The following is a 17,063-nucleotide window of genomic DNA, read 5'->3' as shown; positions in this document are numbered from 1 at the left end:
GAATTTTGGCCCTAGGCACGTGCCTAGTTTGCCTATGCATTAATCCAGCCTTGGTTTGTGGTGGTGGTGTTTTTTTTAATGAGTGCTGGGATCTGATAGCAATACCCCATGTGACAACTTTTCTTAATACAATACTGTTTTTATGAAGTTTAATACAAAATCAGTCCTACTGTTGCACCATTACAGGATTTAAAGATAGTAAATTAGGGTGACCAGATGTCCCTATTTTATAGGGACAGTCCCGATATTTGGGGCTTTTTCTTATATAGGCGCCTATTACCCTCCACCCCCTGTCCCGATTTTTCATACTTGCTGTCTGGTCCCTCTATAGTAAATGGTGGTTTCTGTATAATGTATGTATTTATAGTGGTGGGTTGTAAAAAAACCACAAAATTCAGTTGATGGGTCGCCTTAGTTAAAAGTTTGTAAACCATTGCCCTAAGATCAGGAAACCCTGCAGCTGATAGTAAGCTATGTGACACTAGTCTGCACAGATGATGTGTGAAAGAGCATTTCCATATGAATAAGGCCATCTGCTTTGTTTTGTTTGTTTTTTAAACTCTAATGCGGTAGTTCCTGACCTTTCCTTTCTAGTCACTGCCCAAAAACCACCTGCAGTTTTTTGCCACAAACTACCCAATCCCAGCCTTTTGTGACCCATGGAACCATGCAATTGGAGCTTGTGGGGATATTGCTGGGAGATGGTGACAGGGATGTTTGGGTGGATGGGCCTAGAGAGGGGTGCTGGAGTGATGGAACTGTTAACTGAGAGAGCTGGTATGGATGGCTGTGAGGTGCCCTCTCACCCTCCTTCACCCCAGCAGCACTCGGCTCCAGGGGAAAGTTGTTCTGAGAGGCTATAGGAGCCAAGTGCCTGTAGTTCAGTTTTTCCTCCCTTTGGCATCCTAGACGTTGACTTAGCTCATATCATATAGAGTTATTCAGCTGTTTAAGTAAGGTACACTGGTGTTACAAGATTTTTAAAAATCTTGTAAGTTTCATTGTAAGTGGTGGAAAAGATACTCAGGACCCATGGGTGAAATCCTGGCCCCATTGAAGTCAATGGCAAACCTCTCATTGACTTCAGGGGGGCCAGGTTTTTCACCCTATATGTTCAGTGAGGACCAAATAAACATGATAGCCTGAACTGTTTGGGAGGTTTTTGTAGCATAGAGAATGTACCACCTTCTAGGATGAGCGATCAGTTTTCCTATCGTAGGTAAATATTGATTGTACCAAACTATTTATGATATTAAAAAAAGAACAAACAAACAAAAAAAACCCTGACAGCCCCAGTGTCATTTGGTTGGTTTTCTCTAGGGCCTGGCTTACCCTACAAAGTGAGGCTGATGTAAGATGTCGACCTAGTTGTGCATGTGTCTACATTCAAACTTGTCTTCTGCCAACATAGGCACCTTGTTACGGTGAAACAGTAAAACCACCTCCCCGAATGGCACTGAGCCATGGTTGACGTACTGTGGTCAATGCAGAACAAGTGTAGACACTGTGCAACCTATGTTGACGCTAATAGTCCTCCAGTAGCTGCCCCACTGTGCCCAACAGTGACAACTCTGGGGGTCAGGGAGACCGTAAGCCACCCCCCCACCCTAAAACCGCCTGCATATGTTCAAAATGGCTTTTTCTTGATTGTCCCGCTCGGTGAGCGTACCTAACAGCTGTCCTCTGTTGTGTGCAACTGCCCAACCAACTGCGCTGGCTACACATTCTATATGTGTAATATAGAAATTGAATCTCCTGGGCCTGTCGGGAGACTAGCCTGTGCAGGCACAACTACGGATCAGCTGTAGAAACATTGACAGCTACGAAAAGATTGTACAGAGGATGGATGCAGGTGAAAGAGGACAACAGGGGTCAGCAGCGGTGACACATGAAAGTGAAGGAACTGCAGCAGGCATACCACGAGACCAGGGGGCCTAACAGTCAGTCTGGTGCTGAGCCACAGACCTGCTGCTTTTACAATGAGCTGCATGCCATCCTTGTTGGAGACCCCACCACCATCCTCAGACCAGCGTGGATACCTCGGAGGTATCCATGAGATACCCCTGCTCAGTACAGTGAGAAGGAGGGATATGCAGCAGGGGCTCCAGCCATGCAATGAGCCAGGATCTCTTTGAGACTCCATCACATTCTAGTCCTGCCAGCCAAGCATGGATGACCCTGATCTAGGGGCAGGAACCTTGGGTAAGTGTGTGCATGTATTCACCCTTACAAAGTTTAAACCTGAAAATGGCACCTGACCCAGCCCCATGTTGGCAGGATGCAGATATTTGCTTTCCATTTTCTTCCTAGGAGAAGAGAGAGAGAGAGAGAGAGATACAACAAACAGTGGTAGAGTTATCTGCTTTTCATTCCCCTGTAGGGTTAAGCCGGGGGGAGGGTGGGAGACAGATGTGAAGCAGCTTGTTTATGTACATTGGGATATCCCTTGTAGCCTCCCGAGAGGAGTTGTTGAGATCTTTCATGGAGGTACTCCGCAATCCTTTCCTGAAGGTTTCTGGAGATGGCTGTCTTATTTCTTCCTCCTCTATAGGACACTGTCCCATTCCACTTTGTGATGACTTTATTGCAGTAAACGGGCTAGTGGCATATGGGACCGGGCGGCTTGGGATGCCCAGCAGCAGCTGTGCTATGTGCCTTTGTTACCCTCAGGAATGAGAGATCCGCTAAATCACCACTGCCTGTGGGAAAGAGTGCTAGTATTCAGTGCATTGCCCTGTACTCGAGGGCCGAATTTTTATTTTATTTTATGCAACTGAATACTTCCCTCCTCTTCCCACCCACCCCCACCCCCGGCAGGCCATAGTCACCATGGCTGTGGCTGGGCAGTAGTGCTGCACAGAGGCATTCCAAACCTGAAATGTCAATAAGCAGGTCTGATTTTAAAATTTTTATGGGAATAAGAGAGGGGAGTTCTGAAACTTATCATTTGCTTTCTGTTGTGATTATAAATACAATGATACATCTGTGTGTTTGTTTTCTGTAGTTGCTCCTGCAGCCTTGAGGGGTTCCCCCTCCACACGTGCGGCATGCCTGATCCGAAGGAGGAGAAAGAAGCGGACTAGGGAGAACATGTTCAGTAAGATCCTGAAAGCCAGTGCTTCACTGGATCTTGAACAGAAGGCCTGGAGGGTGAATATAGCAGACAGCCTGGAGAAGGAAAGCGCAGACTGGAGAAAGTCCTAGGAGGAAAAGGAGAGGGAGATGCACCAGGACATGAAGGGGGTTCTCAGCCAGCAAACACAAATGCTGCCAACTTCTTGACCAGATCCAACGATCCCAGGCTCACCTTCCTTTGCAGTCAGTGAGGAATTCCATTTCCACAGTTCCTTACCCCAGCTCCCTCTAAACTTTCCACATGACATCATGGGCTGCATCCCTATCCCTGCCACTCCAGGCCGGCGGACAGTAAGGAAAATCACAGCTTCACATGGTTGGTGTATGTTTGGCAGAAATGGACTGAACTGGACACGAATGTTTTTCTAGCGTTCTAATTTTAAAGTTCTATTCCCATTTATTTTATAAGTTTGCATTGTAGCATTTTTAACTGCACAATAGTCTTTGCACTGTCTTTCTTATGCAATAAATTTTTATTTTTTGGAAATAATTTAATCTTTATTACTTCATAACATATACGGCAGAATGCCCAGTGCTACTGAAAGCACCATTCATTGTAATTGAACAGGCATTTCAACATCATCAATGGTAATCCGCTGGTCAGGACAGATTGTCCCTACTTGCAGATTTCTGAACAGACCTGTGTTCTTAAAGATGCAAGTGTCATGCACCTTCCCTGACCAGCCCACATTGATATCAGTGAAGTGTCCCCAGTGATTCACCAACACTTGCATAACCATGGAAAAGTAGCCATTTCTGTGACTGTATTCTGGCACCAGCCCACCTTCCTACATATGGGGATATGCATGCTGTCTGTCGCCCCACTACAGTTTGGGAGCCCCATTGCTGAAAATCCATCCACTGTTTCCTGCGCATTGCTGAGAGTCACGGTCCTGTGTAGCAGGAAACAATGTCCCCATACATTTGCATGACCATGGCCCCCACTGTAGATTTTTCCAACTTCAAAATGATTTCCCACTGATCAATAGCAGTCTGGCATTGCAAGCTTCCACAGTGTGATCGCCACTTGCTTCTCATCTGTCAATGCAGCTCTCGTTCTGATGTCTGTGCACTGGAGGGCTAGTTCAAACTCAGCACATGGACCCAGGAATGTGACTTTTTGCATCCAAAAGTTCTGCAGGCACTGGGAATAACTCCCCTTGTAGACAGGCCCTGAGTTAAAGCCACACAGTAACATAAAACAGATGGTACCATCTCACCCTCTGTAATAGGTAACACTCAGCAGCATTTCTGCAAGGGAAATACTGTCATATGTATTGTTGCCGGAAGGCCAGTCTCTCAGTGAGGTGTTTTTTTTTTTTTTCTCTCTTTGTACTCCAACAGGATTTCCGGGATGCAGTGGCACATGCTTCCAGGCAGCTAGGAAAGCCAGTGATTGAGGATAGGATCCTGAATCAGATCCTGTACTACCTACCTCAGCTGTATGAACTTAATCGGGACCTCCTCAGAGAATTAGAAGAGAGACTTTCTCACTGGTAATGATCAATAAGAATGCAATTTTTTCCCATGGTTTTAATATTTAACTCTGGAGTAAAGTGAATTTTACTGTCAGCAGAAATTTGCTCTATTGTAATCTATGTGCTTTTTAGACTCCAGAGCTGACTTCTGAGCCTAAGGACCTAATTTTCAAATGAGGGCACCTTAACTGGGCATCCAAATTCCACATTTAGATGCTTGAATTGACATTTGGGTGCATTAATTGGACATATGCATGTATTTGAGCAACAGGATTTTGGACCAAAGCTAAGTTCTTCAAAAATAGAAGCCTAAAGTTAAGCTTCTTGAATCTGCATTTGGCATCGAGGTAAGCAGCACTTTCAAAAAATCAGGCCAAACATTCACACTTCCATTGGCCTCAATCTGGTGCCTAAATATGAATCCAGGAGCTTAAGTTTAGGTTCCTATTTTTGAACATTTTGGCCATAGGCACATGACTAAATTGTGAGTGTTTGAAAATTGAGTTCCCTGTTTCACTCTACAGGATGAGATGCCAGCACATCAATGCTTTATCTCATTTGGAGGGGAGAAACAAAGAATTTAACAACGACAACAGAATTAACATACACTTTTTGGTTTCCCCAGCGAGATAAGTACTAGCTCAGTGGTGGGCAACCTGCGGCCCGTCAGGGTAATCCACTGGTGGGCTGCTAGACAGTTTGTTTATATTTGCATGGCCGTCCGCAGCTCCCAGTGGCCGCGGTTCGCCGTTCCTGGCCAATGGCAGCTCGGGAAGCGGCGCGGGCCACAGGGAAGTGCTGGGATCTGCGGGCGGCCATGCAAATGTAACAAACTGTCTGGCAGCCCGCTAGCGGATTACCCTGACGGGCTGCCCACGGACCACAGGTTGCCCACCACTGCACGAGCTGTTTATTTAATAAGCCTTCTTTTTAATCCACTACTGAGCTCTGAAAGTGACAGAGAATATCAGCTCTGCAGGTTTCTAAATCATAGGTTTATTTTTATATAGCTCTGTGCTGTTTTAATTACTTCTCTTTTTCAGGATTGATTATCAAAGAATCGCTGATATATTTGTGAAAAAAGGACCCTACTTAAAGATGTATTCAACTTACATCAAAGAATTTGATAAGAATGTTGCGCTGCTAGATGAACAATGCAAGAAGAACCCTAGTTTTGCTGCTGTGGTTAAAGATTTTGAGGTATCTTCTTCTTTTGCAAGAGAGATCTTAATTTCTGGTTTCTTAACTCTGGTGCTCTTTTGTAAGGCTGTAAAGATTTAGTTTTTCCTCTTTGTTTCTAGGTCCCAGTTGGGGACCAGTGGGGTAGAAGGAAGGAGAATGTAACCACTGTGGCCTAGATTTGCAAAAATGGCTAGTGGTTTTGGGTGTCCAATTTGAGACATATTAAAGGGACTTGATTTTCAGAAGGCTCAGCACTTTCTAATAATAAGGCCTCTTTAGTGAGGTTTAAGATGGACAGCCAAAATCATTAGTCGCTTCTAAAAGTTTGAGTCTGGGTCAAATTATGCACGGATTTCTACCATTGTAAACTCATTGATTTGATTGGGGTTGCAGTGTAAAAATGAGGGCAGAATGTAGTCCTTCGCATTCTGTGTTTGGTTTGGAATGGAAACCTGGGAAAGTGAATTTCTTGAGCTTCGAACCTGAAAATAAACCAAACCAGTTCCTCTTCCAAAATGCCCTCTAACCGAGCACGTGCAATAATCATGCAAAAGCCAAGTACCCCTGCCGGCCTCTCACTTTATCCCCTTGAAAACAGATCAGAGAAGAGGTGTGAACTCTAAACATGCAATCCAGAATAAACATCACTGAGCGCTTGTGAGGATTAGTCATTATTTTGACAGAGATTAATTCACTAGTGAATGAATTGTTGAGACCGACACAGTAAGCAACTGCTGAGCTCAGTACTGTGCTACTTCCTTTCCAGCAGAAAAGTCATAACTTCGGGCATGTCTACACTTACCTCCAGAGCGATCGATCCAGCAGGGGTCGATTTATTGCGTCTAGTGAAGACGCGATAAATTAACCGCTGAGCGCTCTCCTGTTGACTCCGGTACTCCACCGGAGTGAGAGGCGCAAGCGGAGTCAACGGGGGAGTATCAGCAGTTGACTTATCGCAGTGAAGACACTGTGGTGAGTAGGTCTAAGTATGTCGTCTTCAGCTAGGTTATTCACGTAGCTGAAGTTGCGTAACTTAGATCGATTCCCCCTCTCCCCCAGGGTAGACCAGGCTTCAGCCATAGCTATCTTCTGGTCACAGAGGGCCTGTTTCTCACCAAGCCCCACTAGGTGTGCGCTCACAAATGTAAGCCTGCTTTGCATGGCCAGCATCAGGTGCTTTGATGTGTTGGGTGTGTGCGTGGCTAGATAAGCTACTTGCAGCAGGGACAAGGAGGAGAGAGCAACAGGATGTAGGAGAGAGAGAAACAAGACAGCAGTTAGCAAAGAAAGAGATAAAACCTATCCCTGTTAGTGAAGGTGCTTCTTGTCAGTGTTGCTTGTGTACAAGTAGCATTACCTCAAAATAAATGATTTTCAGGCATTTTGAACTGGAAGAAGTGACGGGAGGGCCAAATCACCCAACCCATGGAATTAAAACATGTTGGAGCATGACCCTTTAAAAAGGGTTATCTCTCTGTTGTGTCTTTGGGCTCTGTACCACTTAGAGACTTCTGTAATGAACACTGCAGCCTTCACTACAGTTCTGTCTGATTGATAAGAATTCCAATTCCAAATGAGCATGCCACCAGGTTACCTTCACTGCTAGCTGACAGGTTTCCCTTATTTCGAGGGAGATTCATAAAATTCTTTTCTTAGAATGAAGGCAAGTGTTTTGATGTTGCATAGAATTCCAGTGTTTACCTGTTATGTATCTTCCTAACTTGAGACATACTATTTTTGTATGTGTTCTTCTGTGTGGAGGAATGATCAGATCTGGCTACTAGCAATACTACAGCAAGTGGGCCTACAGATAAATGTTACTTGAACATAGCTGAGGGCTGACTTAGGCAGCTCAGATTTATATGTACTGCTGTGGAGTTAAGCAGGATAACAGAATGCATGCCTTTTCAGCACACAAGTAAAAGTCAATTGTTTAGAGGCACAACTTCTTTGGGTAGCAGAGAATTGACTATTCGAGGACTGTGGATATTTATTTTGGGTGTTTGTCTTTCAGATGAGTCCTCGCTGTGCTAGTCTGGCACTCAAGCACTATCTCCTCAAGCCAGTTCAGAGGATTCCCCAGTACAGGCTGCTTTTGACAGGTACTGACAAGCTGTTCGCAAGTTTAAAAGCCAGTCCTCACACGTCCCAGGAAATTGGCATTTAGGCCATCACAACACTGCAAAGGATATTTACTTGATTACAGATGTATGAAACTCTCTTAAAATGTACTGTGCAGCTAGAAATTCTACTCAGTAATATTGGCAGTCATAAAATACACAGGAAAAATGTGGTTATTCCCAGCCACGTGATACATTTTCTGGTAGATAAATTCAGCAGTAGTCACAAACATCAAACCTTGTTATGGTTTGCTCTGTTTCCACAGCTGTGGAATCCAGTCATGTCATTAGGAGCAGGGGAAGAGCATTGATTTCAAACATGGAGGTGGGGGGGTGGGAAGAGGTCCTGACAATTGAAAATAAAAACATTTTTCTTTTAATATAAGTTCTAAGCCAAGTACTAAATCCTCTAGGCCTGGCTTTTCCCCCCTGAAATTAGCCATGATTTTAAAGAAAATGTTTTGCCTCCACTGAAATCTTGTCTTTCTCAAAAATGTAACCTAATTCTTGTTTTCTTGTTAACAAAAATTACAGGGTTTAAGTTCTGTTGCTTGGTTTATAAAGTTGTGTGTTTTAGGAATGTGGGGAACATGCATTATAAAGGACAGTGTCAAAGATTTAGAATCCTCTAGAGTTCTTAAATATTTAGGTTTTTGTTTTTTTCATGCTACTGTCCCTTGCTGAGAAATCTAAAAATAGTATCTGTATATGTAGTAACTACAAAAATAAAATGCTCCATGACCCTTTTCTGGCTCTGCAGCAGCTAACCAAGAAATGCCATTTCTCCTGCAGTAGTTAGATCAGTGATGCTGCTGCATAATACAGATTAAGCTTATTACATTGAAGCCACAACATTACGATTAAAAATAATCCCTTTATTTTCAGTTGCATTAAAATCAAAGAGGGAAGGCAGGGAAAACCCTATGAAAATGTTTACGTCTCTTACAATACAAGAAAAAGTAAAAGCTTATAAAAAGATATCTGATCATTTTATTTTAAAAGGATGCTAACTTTAGACATGGCAGGGGGACTGCTACTCATTCCAAATTCAGTGGTGGGGTCTCAATTTCTAAAAGAGATCAAAGGCATACTTAAAAGGGGTGGAAGCAAAAGGTAGGGAGGAGGAAGAACCTTGTTGATAAATGCAGTTGTGACAGAGATCCCATTGCTCAAAGGCTTTAAAATCCTCATTATCGTTGGTTCTAAATGCAGGAGATGAGGGAGGGAGTTCATAGAAAACACTGGTCTTGTAAATCCTCTTCTACCTGTCTGATACCATAGGGCCCCAGTCATGCAATTGGATCTGTGTAGGCAGATCTTGTGCCCATGTAGAGCCTTGTTGATCCTGTGCAGGGGTAAGTGGCTACCAGCATGCATCAGATTGCAAGATCAGGGTCTTGGTTTCTAAACAGAATTTTTCTCTGTTCCATGGGAGGGATGAAGAGCTGGTTATTTTTTAATAATAGTTCTTGGAAGGAACAGTAAAATAACTTCAAAGGGAGAGCTATACTTCCCTTGCTATTGCTCAGCCTGCAATATCAATCCACATTGCATTATATTTGCCTTGGCCATAAAATGAGATTATTTGCCCCTCCCCCATGTGTAGCTAGATGGTCTGTCTACTCTGTCAATTTAAAGCACCTCTGCTTAATACTGGGTGGTCTCCATGAAAATCCTGCACTGCTGGGACTTTAGAACACACAGAAGGTACTTGGACCCAGCATCAGAATGGGCAGGGCAGCATGAATGAAATAACAATGCAGGTAATTTTAAATGATAAAGTTGCTGCATTCAAAGCCAGTGGAAAAATTCCCTGTTCTGTAGATGCATCAGGAAACAAAGTGGGCAAATTGTGGCAGGAGAGGGAAAAAAATAATCAGTGAAATGCAGCTGCTGAGCCTCTTGGTGTCGACAGCTGGTTTTCCTTTTCGACATTATCTAAGCGCTCTGTGTCAGTTGGCTAGTCTTGTTTTTATTATACATTTCCACTTTCCTGTTTCCATGTACCTTTGCAGGGCAGCAATTTACAAGATTATTGCTGCCTCTTGATACTGTTACTCCTGAGCTGTCAATGTCAGAGGCAGATGGGCTCATAAATCTGCAAAAGAGAGGAGTATCTCAGCTGTATTCCTGTCAAATTATATGGTTCCTCCATTTATTCACATGGGCTTTCACTTCTCCACACACTAATTCTTTGATTCTTACATAACAAGTATTAAAAGGGTTACTGTGAAGGATAGTTAGAAGCCACTGCTGTCTAGTAAGAAACTAAAGGAGTGAAATTCTTCCCTGCTGCCCCCTTCCCAAATCCCTGTATCACTCAAGGAGTCTGTGCAATATTCATGTGCTCCATGCTGTTCTGGGATGAGCCCTCTTCCTCCTTATGCTCTCTTCATTCATTTTCTCAACCTTTCCCTTCTCTCTTCCTCTTTCCTTGCTGATTCTGTCTCAGTTCACTGCACATCCTCACCCTCCATTTCTGTGTTTTACTGGGTTGTCATTGTACTATCCCTTCTGCTGTATCTGTAGGTATTCATTGTCCATCTCTCAGTTGTCCATCATACCAAGGGATAGCCATCATTGCAGACTCCAATGTCTCCTGCACAAACCTGCTGCTTAGCTCACTTAAACCCACATCATGTGAGGAACGTAGAATAAATATATTTTTTCTGTTTGTATATTAGGGCCTTGGGAAGTTGACAGCTAAAAAAGTAGATTTCAGTGATTATATTTATGCTTCCTTTAGTCTGTCTCAAGTCAGGCAATAGGAAGGAAGAAGAAAATTAGACCATATCTCTCATCCTTCCCCTCTTAGAAATTCCACTTACAATAAATAGTTCATCTCTGGTTGCTACATTTTGTTCTAAGTATACTGTATATCTTCTGTAAATAATGCTTGAATTTGACTTATTCCGTTTTTTTGTTTAAATAGTGATCACTAGTATATATATATTTTTTTAAACTAAGAGGTTTAGTCTCATTGATTGGCTTTTGTTCTTATAGTTGTTTGATCTTGTTAAGTATGTTTGTACTAAATTATAGTGTTTCAGCAAAATATAATGGTATCCATTTCTATAAAAACCCTTCTTTGTAATAGTTTGATGGCATTAACTACAGAAAGGTTGTTGTAAGCACAGAATTTCCAGTGTGTATTCATGGAAAATGAGAGATTAGAAACATCTGTTCAAAATCTACTTTGAAGCTATAGGTTTTAGCCACGAACAGAGGCTACTAGCCAGATGTGCAAAGGAGTGTTAAGTTCAAAATTACATAAATATTATTTCAGCATTTAGCAGCTTCAAATTTAATTGGATATTCCATAGAGTCCTAACATAAGAGCCACACTCTCCTTTTGACTGCAGAGTTTCAAATAAATAAAATTATGCTGAAACTTGTCTTTAGTCTCTCTGTTCTCTCTGGCACTTTTAGTTCTCTGGCACTTTTAATTCTAGTTTTGTCCGTGAATAAATGTACCTGTCAAAAGAATTGCGCCATATAAAATGTTGTTCATTTGTTTATCTTGGACAAAACTTTAGAGTATGCCATAAAGCATGTATATGCCAAGAAATAGTCAGTTCCCTATTTGGGTCCCTGTTACACTGGGAATTTAAGATAACTTTTGGGTCTTAAATTTATGTTGCCATTCGCAATGGATAGTTTTCCTAGGACGCCATCGTAACACAATGGTCAGTGTGCAGTGTGTCCCCTAACCCGGTCCACAGAGGATGCAAGTTTGTTACCTCTGCGCCTGGCTCTTCAGTAAAAACTCACGCTTTTAGTTCAGGAGGTCCCGAGTTCAATCCCTGCTGATGGAAACCCACACCGTATTTCAACTCTGATTTGTTATTTTGGATTATAGTAGTGCACAAAATATGCACAACATGTATAGGAAAACACAGTTCCTGCCCTGGCAAGCTCAGTCTATGAAGATGAGCACTATGCAAAGGTTGGGAGAGGGGGATAAAACATGCAACCAACTTTTAAAAATAAATGACAGCTATCCCCTAGGGCTTCTACCTAGCCATTCTTAGGCCTTGTCTGTGCAGTAGCTTGCTCTAGTTTAGCTGAAGGTGTGTGCATTTTTAAACCGGTTTGGTTAAACTGGTTTAAACAACTATGTGGATATTTTAAATTGGTTTAAAAATGACATTATTTTATCTTAAGTTGATTCCTTACTGACGTAAGCTAAATCAATTGTAAAAATGGCTTTTTAACTCGTCAGTAAGGAATCAACTTCAGATAAATTGGTTTAAAAATGGCTGATATCAATTTAAAATGTTCATATAGGGGTTTTCACCAGTTTAACCAAATTGGTTTAAAAATACAAGACTTGGTTAACTATTTTGTGTAGCCATCACCGCAAAAATCTCTTGGAATATATAAAGGAGGAAGAAAATAACTTGTGTTTTTGTTGTGGGAGAGAGTTCATTGTCATGGAAGAGACAAGTACTAAAAAAAAAAAAACATTAGCTGGTGCCCACTAATGGTCAGACAGAACGTCAGGTGCAGCAAAAAATGGTGGTCTTCCTCTGATCCAGCTGGATCAATCTTTTCTCTTTCTCTCCCTCCTTCTACAGTAGAACCTACCTACTACTCTCCTTCTCCCCACTCTCACCTGACCTTTATGCCTTACTCTTCACTAGATCCTCCACAAAACTTTCAGGCCAGAATGCAGATACGTTCACTAATTTAAAAAAATAATTATATAGCAATATTTATTATCATTTATATATAAAAGATTGTATATTTTCCTGAAAGTTTCTGCATCTCTTCTGTACATTAACCACTTTAGAACTTTAGGATGTATAAAACAGACGCCTGCTGCAAATATGACACATGCAGTGCCTTTAGCGGTACATTATATTTTCTGATTAAATATTGTAGGAAATGGAATCTCCAGGGGAATATGTTTGGTTTTCCCAATTTGTGTGGCATTTAAGGTTAGTTTTAGTGGTCTTGTAAGTAATGATCGAAAACCTCAAAGTAAGAAAAATTTTGTGGATCAGATGTGCCATCTAGTGGGCAAAGACTAGATTTATCATTGATCACAACCATACTAACTCACATCAAAATTTGATAGTTTATTTTATTTGTATTTTTCCTTTATTGGAATAAAAATTCTTCCACATAATAAAACAATCAGAGCATTCTTTTGCCAAATACTGATTATTTATTACAATGAGGTTAGGTACTAACACAAAGCACAGTAACATTTGTAATCTTCAAAATCTGTCATGACCTGTATAAAATTGAACACAAATAAGTGCACGTAGTATAGCTTTGTATAGGTGTCTGTTGTCACACTGAATAATTAACGGATAACTGCTGCTCGTTGATTTGTTCTGAAATATAACACCTATACAAATTATATCATTTGCCTGAAGACACTGCTTCTGTGAACTCTCTTCCTGAGTAAAATAGAGCAACACATTTTTTACTTATTTCACTGCTCATCATTGCTTTTTTTTTTAAATCTAAAACATTCAATGTAAATATTGTGGGGTGCACAGATATTGTGTAGCTGTGCTGTTGTTGAGATTACATTTTCTGTTACACTCCAAAAACAAGTGTATTAGTAATATTTCAGCTGGTTTTTTTTTTTAATCCATTAGGGGCTGTAACTTATTGCACATGTCTACCCAAAAGTACATTTTTTCCAGGAATTTTTTATGCTTTTATTCCTTTTTATAACACTGGTTCTTTCCCAACATATTTCTGTAATACTTTTTCTTTATTATGCAGATTATTTAAAGAATCTTTTAGAAGACTCAGCAGACTATAGGGATACTCAAGGTAAATGTATTTCTTTAGATTAAATAAAGAGAAGGCTTGCTAAAGATGAAAAATGAGAATATTTCTAAACTTTAACTTTAGATGCATGTAATGTAGTGAACCAGTAAACATATTTTTATTCAGTTTTACGTTGTTATGAAAAGTGACGTTGAAGGGTTCCGTGTTTTTTCCCCAAAAAAGAATGTTCAAAGTTTACAAATAAAAACAGCTGTCCCTGTAAAATGAATTCAGGAACTGAAATTCAAGCTCTAGTTCGTTCCTCCTTGAGCATGCATCATCACCATGTTTGGCTCCACAGTGCTAGTAGAACTAAAAAGGGTCTATTTGTTATGGTTTAAGCAAGCAAATAATGACTCTGAATACACAAGGGGAGCAGTTTTGGGGCGGCAAGTAGGTACAGATTGTTTCACATCTTCATTTTTTCAGTGATAGCTGAGCCAATAATTTTCATGTGTTGATAATGGATATGGATAAACTACCACTAATGCAACACCAGACATTTGAAATCTAGTCAATTTAAAAAAAATTAGTTATAAGTAGTGTCAGGTTTGCACCTGCTCTTGAGTCTCCTCTCCCAAACTTGTGTGCTTCCAGCAATCACATTTCCTGGTATTCTAAAATGTTTTTCTCTCCTTTGTTGCTGTGTCAAGACAACTAGGGAAACTTAACTGTAGCTATACAGGGGAAACAATGAAAACTGTCAAATGTATGAAGACGACAAACTGTAAATCTAGATATGAAAAAAATCCTCTAATCTTTCATTTTTAGTAATCTAGGTGTTGCTTGTGACAACAGGTTAAAAAACAAGTCAAAATGTAATAGTAAAGTTGGCTATGTCCCTTTAACTGTGTAAATAAAGATCTATATGGGCTAGGTGTCCCAAAACTATATCTGCAGGTCACCTCAGGGACCTCTGTGCTTTTTTGTACATACGTTACTCCTTATAGGTAGTGCAACATTAGAAAGTGAGAGGAGCCTTCTTTCCAAAAACAGTTTCCATACCGTTTCCTATACCTGTTTACTTCATGTATTATTTACTCTTGAGTATAGTTATTAGACTTTCAAAATCTTAATGTTTGTTTTGGAATCACGATACTATAAAAGATAATGTGACCTTAAACCTTCCCCAATGAATCCCAGCCAATTTACTGTAGGATTCATCAGTCTTAATTTTTCTTGAAGTCAATGAATGAATACTTTTGAATGGATTTGTTTTAATAACAGATCTCTGAAGGAGGTTTTAAGAAATGTTCAGCCACCTGTATCTTATTCGGAGCTAATTCATTCCAGCTTTCCTTGGACAGAAAATTCCTGTGGCTGAGCTTCAGCACGTGCAGCCGACTCTCTGAGAGGCCCTAGGTTTAAAGAAATCCTGATCTTTGTATTATTATGTTTATTGGGCATGTTCAGTACTTCCATGCCTTTTGATTATTTGGAAGCTGTATTTGTTTCCTATGTGAAAGAAACTTAAAACAATACCCCAAAATGCTCCTTACATCAGTCTAAGCGGGAGCGCCTAGTTCATGCTTTCACTTAATTCCCAGATCAGGCCTTAAACACCTCTATACCTTTTGAAGTTTGGCCATTATATGTTTTAACCTATTTTCCTTCTCACTAAGAATTGAACAGTTATAGACGTATATGTCCAGGAATTCAAGTGCTAACTGATGAGACCTGTGTAAATACCAGGATAGAAAGAAAAAATAGTGTTTTGGTTTTAGTGGCCTAGTGATAGTATTGCTGGATGCAGGGCCGGCTCTAGGCACCAGCAAAACAAGCTGGTGCTTGGGGCGGCACATTTTTAGGGGCGGCATGGCCGGCGCCAGAATGCCGCCCCTAAAAATGTGCCCCGGCCGCCCTAGCTCACCTCCGCTGCTGCTCGCGCGCCGCTACTCGCCCTCCCTCCCAGGCTCTCAAACCTGGGAGGGAGGGGGAGATCCCGAGCGGCCCCGGCGCGCGAAACAGCTGTTTCGCGCGCCGCTGCTCCCCCTCCCTCCCTGAGGCAGGGAGGGGGATTTGGGGAAGGGGCGGAGTTGAGGTGGGGCCGGGGGTGGGGTAATTAAAAAACGGGGGGGTGGCCAAAATTGTTTTTGCTTTGGGCGGCAAAAATCCTAGAGCCGGCCCTGGCTGGATGTCTCTAAACCTATGAAAGTTCCATTATTTGGGATGCTTAATTGCATTCAAATGGTTCAGAGGGTGATCTGTATCTTAGAGAGAGTCTGTCACCACATAGTTGTTTGTGCTAACTTTCAGTAAAGTGAGTTTATCTATTTTCTCCAGTTAAATGAATTGCAGATTTGAATTCTGTATGAAATACTGCTGCTCTGTGCAGTAATTCACATGCTCCCTTCATCCTACTGCAGTATTTCGAAACACTTCTTTCCATTGTGCTTTTTTTTTTTTTTTTTAATTTATTTTTTTTATTGAATACAGAGATACCAAACTGCCTCCCATCTTGGGTAACTCTTCTCTTTTAGAGATTTTACATTTTCAGTACCACATTGGGTACAAAACATTTGACACTTAAAAAGAAATGTGTGGGATTTGAAACTTGAAAATAATCTTAGTCAGCAATAAACCCAAAGAAAATTGAAAATACAATGATAGCTCCACTGGAAATCCCCTGAATTCTGTGACCGACATTTCAGGAAAACGTGTGCAATGGAAAAAGATGGTTATTGGCTGAGTACCTTTGCTGAGTTTACATTGGGACTTAATCCTGCTCACATTATACAATCACTTATACAAGCGGTCATCTTGAAGTAAAAGGGACTAGTTGTGTGAGTAAGGCAAGCTGGGTGTGAGCTTAATTTTGTTGGCAAAATGAGTGTCATTATTTCAGTTAGCTTTAAGAAATTTGGTGGCTATTATGGCACAAAAGCGCTGCCACAATGGATGGTGGTTTGCAAGGACTCAGCTTTTAAGACCTAATCCAGAAACCACTGAAGTCAACGGAAAGACTCCCACTGACTTCCGTGGGCTTTGGGTCACTCTCTTGAACCCCTTAGCACCAGCTGAATTGGGCAACATGTTTTTGAACACTGAACCACTGGCTAGACTGTATAACTAAATTCTGTTCCTTCACACTTTAGGTGCTCTGGCTGTTGTCATAGAAGTAGCCAACCATGCCAATGATATCATGAAACAAGGAGTAAGTATCCTAATTGTGGAAGTTGATGTCTGTTAAAGCTGTCTAATGCATTTTCATTAAATTGAAGGGCAATTATATTTTTGGTTTTTTTCCCCCCGTAGGATAACTTTCAGAAGCTCATGCAGATTCAATACAGTTTAAATGGGCATCATGAGATTGTTCAACCAGGAAGGGTAAGTTCTGCAAAAGGGCATTCAGCAGATA

The 17,063-nt window shown here is 41.2% G+C and overlaps 1 protein-coding gene across 1 annotated transcript in view; it reads left to right on the top strand.

The window, feature by feature from the left end:
• The window catches only part of FGD6 (FYVE, RhoGEF and PH domain containing 6), a gene marked incomplete at its 5' end in the record, with an annotated part of 91,078 nt that overhangs the window by 41,062 nt on the left and 32,953 nt on the right, over positions 1–17,063 (top strand). The window contains 6 exons of the mRNA XM_065421358.1: positions 4,480–4,631; positions 5,657–5,813; positions 7,810–7,897; positions 13,658–13,708; positions 16,801–16,859; positions 16,961–17,032. Of these exons, the coding sequence (XP_065277430.1) occupies positions 4,480–4,631; positions 5,657–5,813; positions 7,810–7,897; positions 13,658–13,708; positions 16,801–16,859; positions 16,961–17,032 (579 nt within the window). The remainder of the gene's footprint in view (positions 1–4,479; positions 4,632–5,656; positions 5,814–7,809; positions 7,898–13,657; positions 13,709–16,800; positions 16,860–16,960; positions 17,033–17,063) is intronic.

The sequence above is a fragment of the Emys orbicularis genome, chromosome 1, assembly GCF_028017835.1.
Source record: "Emys orbicularis isolate rEmyOrb1 chromosome 1, rEmyOrb1.hap1, whole genome shotgun sequence".
Lineage (NCBI taxonomy): Eukaryota > Metazoa > Chordata > Testudines > Emydidae > Emys > Emys orbicularis.
Note: the sequence above shows the minus strand (reverse complement) of the source record. Positions and strands in the feature narration are given on the sequence as shown.